Consider the following 12,389-nt stretch of genomic DNA (forward strand, 5'->3'; position numbering starts at 1 on the left):
TCTTGTGTGTACTGCTGTATGTGCAGTATTCCAAATCTAGGAGTATGGCCATGGGACATGACACTGCTGACTAGCTTACTGACAAAAATTATAATCATGAGTTCAGAGGAGAGCAAAAGGGGACACACTGATGCATAATATCACAGACAAAACACAGACAAAATGCTAAGAAAGCTACAAGACATTCAATCAAAGGAAAAAATAACTCATCTTCACATTCTCAGTCTTAAGCCTGAGGCATCATGATGCATTTTTAGCTTAATTATCAGATATTTTCCTATGGTATAAATGAGGCTTTAGCCTTCAAGCATCTGATGTATCGATTTAAAAGGCTTATCCGCCTTGCCCCCCGAGCCCTCTGAACTATAAGAGTAATCAGCCGGAACTAAATACGGACTCCATTGGCATCATTACACGTCACATTAGGCACCCGTCAGTAGAAATAACAACCAGTCCACCATTATGTAGAAACCGTGTCATGGCACGCGACATGGTGAAACACACATAAGATGTATACAGTGGTGAAAAGAACTCCTATGACTGAAAGCAATGTGGCTGTAGGCTGATTCTAAAATGCTTTGATAGCTAACGAGAGAGAAAAAAGAATCAGTGCACAGCATCATCGAGGTAGTTTCAAGCTTGCATCCTGCACTGCACCACAATACTGGAATGGAAAGTCTTGTCTAACAGAATTTTTCTGTTCTTAGATTTATTTTAAGATCATCTGCAATCATTATTTATTTATTACTAAGGGGATTTCTTGTTTTTGTGAAAATTAAAAACAAGCAAACACAAACAAATAAATAAATAAATAGAGCTACCAGATATATTGAGATGGGGTTGAAATTAACATTAATATCATCAATGTTCTATATTATGTCATTCTTCTATCAAGGTTTCTTTTTGTGCACTTTCCTTCAAACCTCGACTAGTGTGCCGGAGTTTCCCTGGGCCACAGTGTTGTTGTTACAACAAATCCCAGAACAAGCACTGTCTGTGCAGGTTTACAGTAAACAGGATCTAGGTCTTAGCTGCTCTTTATGGCCGAAACCTGATCAATGCCATCTCGGGTGACGGGGGCTACACGTTGAGCTCACCTGCCTCAAAGCCCCCTAGACATCAGCAGCTTTTACGCACCGACTGCTTCACACATCTCTCTGAACAGTCGGTGAAATGTAGACAGGCTTTTGAAAAACAAAACAACCAAAAAAACAAACTGGTCTGAGCGGTTCTTCATCAATTACACTGCCACCTGAGCCTCACACAGAGAAAGCCCAAATCCATAAAACTCAACAAAAGGCATATCGCTTTCACCAACACCCATTATTAGCGTCAACCCCTGAGCAGCATGTCTAAAGTGACATGTATCTCAATAAGTAAAGCAGTATGCCGGGACACATTTCCTCTGATACCTTCCCAGAGGTGACGGCTTTGTTATGATGGATATCACACGGAATTAAGTGCTTCCCATTGTTGCTTATATTTCATCGCATGGCGTGTTTCCTTCAGCTCAAGACAGATTCTCATTAACACGGAGGTCCTGCTGTGTTTGCATGCGTTCAGTATTCACAGGTCATCTGTTTATTCCAGAGCACTACCAACCCCCTCCCCCCGCACAGCCACCGCCAACAACTGGCAAAGCACCTCACTAAAGGCTCTTTTACTGTGTGTGTGCGTGCGTGTGTATACAGTATATATATAAAGAAATAAGAATCATACACAAGTGCACAGTAAAAGAGCATCCTTGTAAGGAGGAATAATGACCGCATCCACACACACAGACAAACAGCCCAAAGGCAGCGTATATCAGCTTCACCTTGATGAGTGGGACAATGTGGAACTAGGCCAAGCGCTGACTCTATCGTAGCTCAGAGTGACCACTGGGCTGGCATCGACTGTAATAAGATCACAGTCTTGCGTCTGGGATTAATGGTCTTGGTTACACAAGGCCCATCTCCAAAAAAACACAGTCTTCCACGGACATCGGGGATGACCATTCATCTTCCTTAAAGCTTTCACAGCACATGCACTTTGCAGCACACTGGGTTTCTGAATACATTTCGCACAGGTACTCTGTATTCCTAAATACAGATAACACACTCCTCCCGTGCCAGAGGTCCGCTATAAAAGCGGCCCGTTAAGTGATTCCATTATTGTTATAAAACACCATTATGGTTACATAAAGTGTGGGGGGCAGAGGGTTTAGGGGGGGTGTTTAGGCAAAGCCCATGCTTTACGCCGATGAGCAATGCAGGCAAAAATGGGATGTCGGGGGCGGGCGATTTGACAAGAGTGCCTCACAGAATGTGGAGGGGAACGCTGGAACATGAGTGGGAGTGAAAGACGGGGGTACATGTTTGGAACCACGCGGCCCGATTGCATGGAGAGAGGGGTGTCAGAGTATACTCACGTGAGGGAGAGGGTGAAGTGGAAGCGCTGACGGAGGCCCTTGAAGGTTAAGAAGGACTGTGGAGGAAAGTTGCGGGTGGTCATCTCACAGTAAGGCTTCTCGTAGCCGCCCGACGGGCACTCGCACCTGAACCCGCCCACCAGCAGGTTGACGCACGTGCCTCCGTTCTTGCAGACTCCCGGGGCACAGCGGCCCGAACGGGATGACAGCTCACACCGCTCACCTGGAGTAATGGTAAGAGAGAGAGGGAGAGAGAGAGAGAGGGGTAGACAACGATGGATGGGGGATTAATATTGTGTGTGTCTGTGACAAATAGGTTTTGCTACAGCTGTCAATGCGGCTGCATCCTCAGGGATGCCAAGGCACACAGCCATCGTTCTCCCTTACAGTTTGTCACATCTTTATTCCCTACACTGCAGCCATCCAGCACAGCGAGTACCGAGCCGCGTCACGCCTTCTGACATTTTATTTCTAATACATCAATGAATCAACACAAAAAACATTCAAATCGATGTTTTTATAATCGACATTCAATTGATTAGTCAAATTAACCACCCAGTTAAGCCCTGTATTATACTTCATTGTACAATTCATTGTGGCATCGCGTGATTCTACCAGCCATACTTCAGGTCCAATCAGGCTGACAGTGACAGAATCTGATGGTTGTGTTTGAGGGGAGGAGAGAGAATACAGCAGTACTGGGATAGAATACAGAATTAGTGGTAATAGTATACAAGAAGTAGTTTAATAGACTACAGTAGAGGTGTAGAATACAGTACTTGTGGTATAGTAATGGTTTTTAGAATACAATAGTATAGTAATGATATACTATACAGTAGTAGTAGTGGTATAATGAGGCAGTGTGAGAGAAGAGGGAAAGTGTGTCACAGTGAGTGGAGCGGACTGCCATACTCCGCGTTCCTGTAGCCCACATCCCCACATGTGCCATTTGTCTCCCTTCTCCGGATGGGAGGCTGCTGGCACAGTTGCTAGGGTCGAGACTGGATGCTTCCATGCATGAACTGAGAATCTGTGTCAAAGCCACTCAGTCAGCAGCAGTGTGGAACACTTCCGCCGTGCGTGTAGTAGTTCTGAGTACTGACTGGCACACATAGGGTGCAGACAAAGATGCGTCTTTATGTTGTAGAGTAGACCATTGACAAACATGGCTCTTGTTTACTCCAATACGATTAATCACTATCCTAACGTCAACGGAAGATACAGTTTATTAATTATCTTTGTAGGGCTATTGCCCATTCATTCAAATGAAATCCCAAGGACGCTGCAGATGAGACTCAATATAAAACTGGAAATGTATTGATTTGCTAACATAAATTTGATTTCAACGGCAGTGATTAAAAGGCTCCATTATGCTACAAACCAACAACATGCAGCTTCTAATCTGCCACTGTACTCCAGCAAACCATGGCAATGTGTTAGCGTTTTCTTCCCAATGTTGAGCGTTTACAAGCAATAACTTCCAGTCGGACAGAAAACAAAGTACCTTACAGCTTTCTGGTAAATAATTCAGCCACTTGCTCTCAGCAACAAGCTTATTCTGTCTCTTTAAACTAAGGTACTACAGGTGAATAGGCAAAAAAAAACTATTCCTGTCCTATCAGAATTATTATTATTTATTTTTTTGTATTGTTAGTTTTAGTGCCCCCCATTAACTTACACAAATGATGTGCACCAATTTGCATATTACTGTATGTAAAACATATTATTGACTTAATAGATGAGGTCAGAACATTATGGTTTCTTTTAATGTGATCAATAACGTATTGGTTGGTAATCTACAGAGGTTTTTTGTCAGGCTTTTAATTAAATTATGTTAAAATACACAAAAAATATAATGCCACAAAAAATGTTAACAGAAAATATATATACAGAAAATCCCTCCGAACGTTTTTAGCTTCCAAGTAGAAAGCAGTATGAGGACAATTTAACATTTTGAGAAAATTGGCATTACAAATTTAAATGTTTGTTTACCTGGCAACGGTTTTATAAAATCATAAAAACAAACTATAATCTGTTACTGGTAACAACTGTGTGCATATTATGAAAGTTTCCAAGTAATGGAAGCAAAATATATGAAAACTAAATTTGACTAACTGAACAAAAAAATCATTATTTTCGACCTTTGAAAGTGGACTTTGAAAGTTTGAATCTGAGTGGTCAAACCTTGTTGTTTTTCTTTTAAGACACTGGGATGGTCAGACTCCGAAGAAGAAAAAGAAGCAAGACTTGATGGCTTTTATGAATGTGTAATGCATAACTAAAATAAAATGCTCCAATTCAAATGTGTTTTTACCCTGGAATATGCATAATATTAAACTGTATTGTATGCAAGCAGGATTCTAGTTTCGAGAGAATGCATAGAAACTTAACAGAAGTTAAGTATCTGGTCTGCTCCCTGTTGACACCCTCACAAAGCGCTGTTGTCTTGACTGTAAACTGGGAGAGCCACAGTGTGTGTTTTTCTCAGTTGGAGATTCCTCTGGGAGAGCCCCTCCTGTCACAGGTGCATGGCTGTGGAACAGCAGCTCTGGGCAGTGTTGCCATGTCCACTTATTATAGCGACTTTGGACTAGTTTTTCTGCCAAGTTGCTTGTAAATATTGGTAGTTGCGGGTTTTTTGGGCTTGTTTCTAAAGTGTAGTTGCTTATTTTGGCTTGTTTCCTAAATGTTGTTTAACCCAGTGGTTCTCAACCATTTTCATGTCAAGGACCCCCCAAATTAATATATTTGTCCACGGACCCCCATCTGAGAATATTTTGTGCCCCGTAACAGATTTGTGTTGTTAAAATGTTAGAAAAATGTTCCACATTTTGTCACTTTTTTCCAATAATTTCTTTACAACGCGTCGCATCGCAACGCATTGTGAGCTTGTAGCTATTTTCAAATAGCCGATGTATAGGTTTAAAGTGCTCATTTGGCATATAGTCGCTTCTTTTGGGCTTGTTTTCATAGACCTGGTTGCTTATTTCTCTTGCAGAATCTGGCAACACTGGCTCTGGGTTGCTAGGTGAGCGGCACTGTGACTGCAAGGTGGGGAGGAGCGCATGTCAGCTTATAGTCACAACTCCACTGAACGCCGATCAATTATTTAAGCAGCGTTTCCTCTGCTCTACTTGCAGCTCTTCCAAGTCTGTCCTCCCAACCTCCACACTGTTTATTGTCAGCATTAATCATTAAGGCTAGCAAAATGAACAGGGGTCTTCAAGAGATCACACTGGTTTGTGGACCAGCATGACCTCTATGGTTTCTTAAGGTCCTAGATATTGATTTACTTAATAGGATTTTTCAAATATTGTGCCATTGAATCAAGCATTTTTCTCCCACAAACTACATTATTGATGAGGGAACTGATTGAGAATTTCATTTCAAAATGAGGCAATTATTTATTTAAATAATAGGGACATTATTGCTGGATAAAAGGAGAAATGTAAGCTCTACTGCATGGGTAACAACATGAGCTTGTAGATCTGCTATTTTCACTACTTTAAAACCTTTTTAATTTTATGGAAATATTAGATTTTTTGCTTTTATTCATGAAGTACTTAGAAAAATATTGGAATTTTTAATTGATAAAAAGTTGTGATTTTGTTGTTTAACCTTTTTCAATCTTTTGTAATAAAATATTTATTTTTTAAATGTAGTAGTAGTAGTTTGTTTGGGAAACAGTGGTCTCTACACTGTGTACAATTCACCCCACAGTGGACATGGAGAAGCACATGTTTCTGAGGCTGCTAAGTAACAGAAAAGCATCATCTCCTCTCCACAGTGTAGTAGTGTGGCAGAACACCCCTGAGGGCAACGTGACAACACTGAGCTCTGGGAACCCGAGACTGGGTCGCTCTGGCTCGCACTATAACTGACAGGGCTTTTCCTATCCTAACCCCAGCACCTTTTCTGTTATAGTGAAATGTGAGGACAGGACACAAAACTGTACAGTTAGACCAGCTGGGTACACGTCACAGCTGACCAGGTCCGATGTGCTCATGCCACCTTTGACTCACAGCGCACCCGCTAACAGTGGTGGAAAGTAACTAAGTACATTTACTTAAGTACTGTACTTTAAGTACAATTTTGAGGTATTTGTACTTTACTTGAGTATTTCCAATTTCCAATACTTTTACTTCTACTCCACTACATCTCGGATCCAAATATTGAACTTTTACTCCACTACATTTATTTGAAAATATTAGTTACTAGTTACTTTGTAGATTTTGATAATTATTACAAAACATACATCAAACACTTCAGGCCTATATACATTTTGGCCATTTGAAAATAACCGATCTAGAAGCTCACAATGCGTCGCATCGCAATGCATTGTGAGCTTGTAGATCTGCTATTTTCAAAAGATTTGAAAACTTGTGAAATGGGACATTCTGCATAATGAGTACTTTTTTAAGTACATTTTGATACCAATACTTTTGTACTTTTACTCAACAGAGACTCGACAGAGATACAGAGAGAGAGAGAGAGAGGGAGAGATAGAGAGACAGACACACACACACACACACACACACACACAGACAGAAGAGGACATTCTGTATCTGTGATTCTTATAAATAAACTTTTTGCTACCACCACGCCAGTGAGTTGACACTGACGAAGGCTGGACAGACGAAACGTTTGTTCATTTTAGAGACATGTACAAAATAATGAAAAAGTCAACTCACTCTTGCCACTCTGAGTGCGACGACCCATTACTTTTATAAATGTATCTGTGATTCCATCATGTTATCATGACGAAGGTCAGTTGGCACACGTGATAGAGGAGGGGGGTAAATTGGAAGCTCAAGCACAAAGAAGATTTTGGGTATGTCATTATAGGCGAACATTTTCAAAAATGTTCCAAAAGACGATTACCGTATACATATAGGGGCTTAGTGGTTAAAGTGTCACTATGCCAGTGTGTAAGCTTACAGTATGTTTAGTTTAGTTATTCAAATGAAACATAATGTTTAGTGGTGGTGTGGTGCACACACTGCCATTCCATAGTGTGATATACATTCCTAGAGTAAGCTAGAAGTGCATTCATGCATTTTATTTAACTTAATAATACATAACCAGAGGCCATTAGACACGGCCATGTAGAAGTTGGCGGTACGCTGATGAAATATTGCTATGGGCATATGCAATATGATAACAGTCAACAGTCAGAATAATTTCATCTACCCGCCTTGGGGATATGTTGAGAAAAACAGCTACAGTATATAAGACCAAAATGTAGGTTAGCGAAGGGTTATTCAGTCTGGGTCGTCTATCTACATGCAGACTGACTCAGACATGTTTGATCATTCACTATATATGTCATTATGAACATTTCTTCTTCTCTTGATAGATTTTCCTCGCTTTTCAACTCAACCGCCATCTGGCAACGCCTACGGGCCAACAGTTCTGCATCACGTACATGCACGCACACACACACACACACACACACACACACACACACACACACACACACACACACACACACACACACACACACACACACACACACACACACACACACACACACACACACACACACACACACACACACACACACACACACACACACAGCACAACATTCTATGCACATATGATCACAGCTATTCAGCACGTACTTACCCACCCTCCCACATGGAGTGAGCAATTTAACATACGCACAGTCACACATGCACGAGCGCATGCACACACACACACACACACACACACACACACACACACACACCCCCACACACACACACACCCCCACACACACACACACACACACACACACACACACCGAGTAATTGAGTCCAACATACTTAGGCACTGAGCACAGTGGGGAGAACGGTGAATTCAACACTCACTGAGGCAGAACAGTGGGAGATGTAGATTACAGAGGAAAATCCATCAAATAAAAGCGGTCGTTTTCAACATGACTGAATGACCTTGTTGGAACAAATAGAAAGAAGCAGACAGGATAATTGAGAGACATCCTATATCATCAACAAGAAAAGAGAAAAAAGCATGTGTGACTGACTGTGACAAAATTAATTCTGGTTCTTTGGTGGTAGCATATTGAAACTAAGAAAATAATGACATCTGTGTCCAATCTAATGGATGTTGATTAAGATAATTCTCCTGTGTTGGTGTGGTGTCAAGACCATTTTGAACTAAAACTACATACATCTGCTACTTCACTGAAGCAGAATTTCTGATTAAAATGTTGCTGAAGTAGGATTTGTGGGTTGCGGTTTATAAACACAACATTCTAAGTTGGCTCCTCTTCTCTGGCTCAAAGACACCAATAGTGCACACCTACTGCCCCAAGGTTGACGGGCACTGGCAGAAACATCCGGAACCAGTCAGATAAGAAAACATAGGCACAGTGAAGGGTCTCTGCAGATTTAGACACGGCCACTGTACCACGCACTTTCATAAGGCCACAAGTGATGATTGAGAGGGATTATCTTTGTGAGTCTATATGTTTTAGAAATAAACTTGCTGCTATACCACTATCAACCTGCTTGTTCTATACAGTATAGTATCATCAGCATTTTCTCCCAATTAACCACTTAAACCCCATATGGGGAGTCCCTCAGGGCTCTATTCTAGTGTCTTTTCTGTTTTCTGTTATTGTGGGGAAAGCTTTCGCTGAAAATAGCCAATCGACAAGCTCACAATGCGACACAACGAGGTTGTGAGCTTGTCAATCTGCTATTTTCAGCGAAAGCTTTCGCCACAGTACGGATGCTGGGGTTTAAGTGGTTAAATCTGTATCTTGAATGTTTGGTTCTTGACAATGTTTGATAAACGGGGAGATATGTGTCACAATCTAGAAGGAAATTTATCTCAGCCTGTATTTCTTATGGAACAGGGCACTGGCAGATTAATTTCTTTGGCAAGCCATATTGGAATGCTCTATGATGGAATGCTCTATGGAAGTGCTTCCCAACCGTTTTTCCTTGGAACCCCCCTTCTTATATCTGGCCAAAAGCAGAGACCCCCCCCCATACGTGCACGCACGCACGTTGTGTTTTTCAGACATATTAACCATTTAAAGGAGTAGTTGACCAAAAAAATTACTTATTTCCTATTGTATTGACAATATTATTTTCTTGTATTATATTATATATATCCGTAGGACTGGTTAATGGGGGGTCGAGCGTCGTCACGCTTGAGTCAAGATAGAAGCAAGATAGAGGTATGTTCCTTGCTTCTTTTCTTCTTTCTGGAGGTTGAGGTTATAAGGCTCAATTAGTCAGGGGATATTAGCAGAAAGATTTCCAATCTTGGAATAAATTCCTTACCAAAAAAAATCTTCACCAATGTGTTTGTAAAACGGCCATAGCCATCCTTGTCCAGGTATACTTTTTGTGTAAAAAGCCCATTGAGATTGGGCTGTTTTTAGCCCAAGGAGTGGTTTTGGTGCAAAACAAATACTTGCAATGGATTCAGAATCATAAAAACACCCTAGTTTGACCCCTCACATGCTACTTAAAACAGAATTAAGATTTGATTGTTTTTGCCCTGCATGGAAATGCAGGGAAATGGTGGGTACCCCAACTTTCAGCAGCTGTCAAAAATTATCCTAGGGAAACTGAATTTCAGTCTTTGTGAGATGTGTTACTAGACACCTTTACAAACACATTGGTGAAGATTTTTTTTGGTAAGGAATGTATTCCAAGATTGGAAATCTTTCTGCTAATATCCCCTGACCAGTGGTTTGGAAATAGAGTTCTTCTTCCTTGGCAGTCAAGTATATGCTTGGTATCAAATATATGGTGATATCTGATTAACTGATATAATTAACTAATAAAACTTGTCTCCTGTGGTAGAAATAATCCATTCCGAATCTATTTCCGTTCAATGCCAGTATTTATCTCTAGAGATGTCATGACATCATGCTGTGACGTCACACGGGCGTTGGCTAAATTAGCCGATCTTCATCCTGGGCGTCGTATCCTTGGTAACACCTATCAATTACACACCACATGAAGCCTTGGAGATTGTTTTGTTTTTGTCGCATTCCTGAGCCAATAATTTGATGACCGCCGGAGTCTCCGCCCTCTCCGGTATGAGACTCTTAGGAGACCCTACCGGTGACTCCGCCGGTCATCAAATTATTGGCTCAGGAAAAAACAAAAGAATCTCCATGAATTCATGGGGTGTGCAATTGATAGAAAATAAGTAATTTTTTGGGTGAAGCTACTCCTTTAAGCCCTATGTACTTACACGAATAGTGTGGGGGGAAAGCAGATCTACAAGCTCACAACGTGCCGTGATGCGTTGTGAGCTTGTAGATATGCAATTTTTGCAATTAAAAAAAAAGTAAAATGTTTGACAATATAATGACCTAAAAATACAAGTTATGATTTTATGCTACATGTTTAAAGTTTTGGACTACCTCCAAATAGACATGGCCTCATGCCCCCCCAAAGGGGCCAGCTCAGTGGCCTTGTGGTTAGAGTGGCCACCCCAAAAATGGGAGGTCTGCGTTCAATCCCCTGGCCGAGTCATACCAAAGACTATAAGAAATGGTACCCAATGCCTCCCTGCTTGGCACTCAGCATCAAGGGTTGGATTAGGGGTAAGTCCCTGCGACATACTGTACTGGCGCCAGGTCCAGTGGGTGTACTTCTACATCATGTCTGAGGGATGTACTTGTACCTCAATCCACCTTACGCTACAGAAACAAGAGATAGGCTTCTGACCTATGGGCCTCATGGCTCTGTAAGGTTACTCACTTACTTACAAGGGGGGCCCATACTCGAGGTTGGGAAACACTGCTCTATGGTGGGAAACACCGCCAGTGTAATGCTCTATGGTGTAAGGAACCTGGTTCTGATAGAGCCAGTGTAATGCTCTATGATGGAAGGAGCCTGGCTCTGATAGTCAGGTCAGGTGACACCAGAACCTGCAAGCTGTATTTATTTATTACAAGCAGAAGTGACAAACTGCCAAGCTGTGGCCTGAAAGGAGCTTAATATGTTAATATGAGGGGTGTTTTGCAGATTTCCAGATTAATTGTTCTGCTGGGTGTTTATCCCATGTCTAACAAGTTACATTAGATGTTTTTTTCCCCCTTAGTGCAAGCCCACACTACAAAACATTTGGGCATAATATTAATCAAAAAAGATGTAATCAAGAAATTGACATGATATAATGGAAACCACATTTGATAAGACCTCCCGAGAACATCCCAATAACTTTATCAATGTACCTACCTACTCAATTTCTATTTAAAAAAAGGAAAAGGGACTGCCATTGTTGAGGTTAGTTGAATAGATCATTCATCTAGTAATAACATGGTATGTGGTCCTAGACTAGAACAGAAGCTATGACTCTGGTATCAGGCTAGGTTCATTCATTCAACTTTTCATTTAAGTTACGAGTGTGCAACTACCTTTACGTTTACGAGTCTTTTACTGTTGGTCGGCACTCAAAAGGACTGGTATGCATTGCACATTTTAATCTTTCAATCGGGTATCACCATTTCGGGCATTTTTAAAAAATTGCAGAAATAGACGATTTACAAGCTCGTTGTGATGCAATGCGTTGTGAGCTTGTAGATTGGCTATTTTCCTGCCCTATCGTGCAACGATAGGGCTTACGTGTTTAACCCCTTTTGGGGGGAAACCCATATTTGTAACTATACCTTTCAAGACGGGAACCCCTTTTGTGGTTCTTGTTGCTATGTACAGTATATAGCAACATACATTTCTTGTAATCTTTGAATAAATATTTGTATTATATTATTATTAGTTTTTCAGAAAACTTTGGTCAGGATTTAGAAGGCTTTTTTAGAATCGGCCTCAGGTCTAAATGGGTACACAGTTAAGTTACAATCACACTAAATGGCTACATATTATAAAGTAGTGGTGTACTGCTACTTTACAAGATCGCATTTAGACTAATTACAACACTAGATATGGAGTGTGTGTAATAAAACCACTACACAGCTTCAAAGAAGACTAATAATAAGTCTAATAAGAAA

General features: G+C 41.0%; 1 protein-coding gene across 2 annotated transcripts in view; it reads right to left on the minus strand.

The window, feature by feature from the left end:
- Positions 1 to 12,389, minus strand: part of celsr2 (cadherin, EGF LAG seven-pass G-type receptor 2) — a 76,635-nt gene that overhangs the window by 36,529 nt on the left and 27,717 nt on the right. For both annotated transcript variants that reach the window (XM_080424778.1, XM_080424777.1), the window contains exon 3: positions 2,411 to 2,633. In XM_080424778.1, coding sequence (XP_080280904.1) covers positions 2,411 to 2,633 — 223 coding nt within the window. The remainder of the gene's footprint in view (positions 1 to 2,410; positions 2,634 to 12,389) is intronic.

Source organism: Gymnoscopelus braueri, assembly GCF_963280865.1.
Source record: "Gymnoscopelus braueri genome assembly, chromosome: 3".
In the NCBI taxonomy this organism is placed as follows: Eukaryota; Metazoa; Chordata; class Actinopteri; order Myctophiformes; family Myctophidae; genus Gymnoscopelus; species Gymnoscopelus braueri.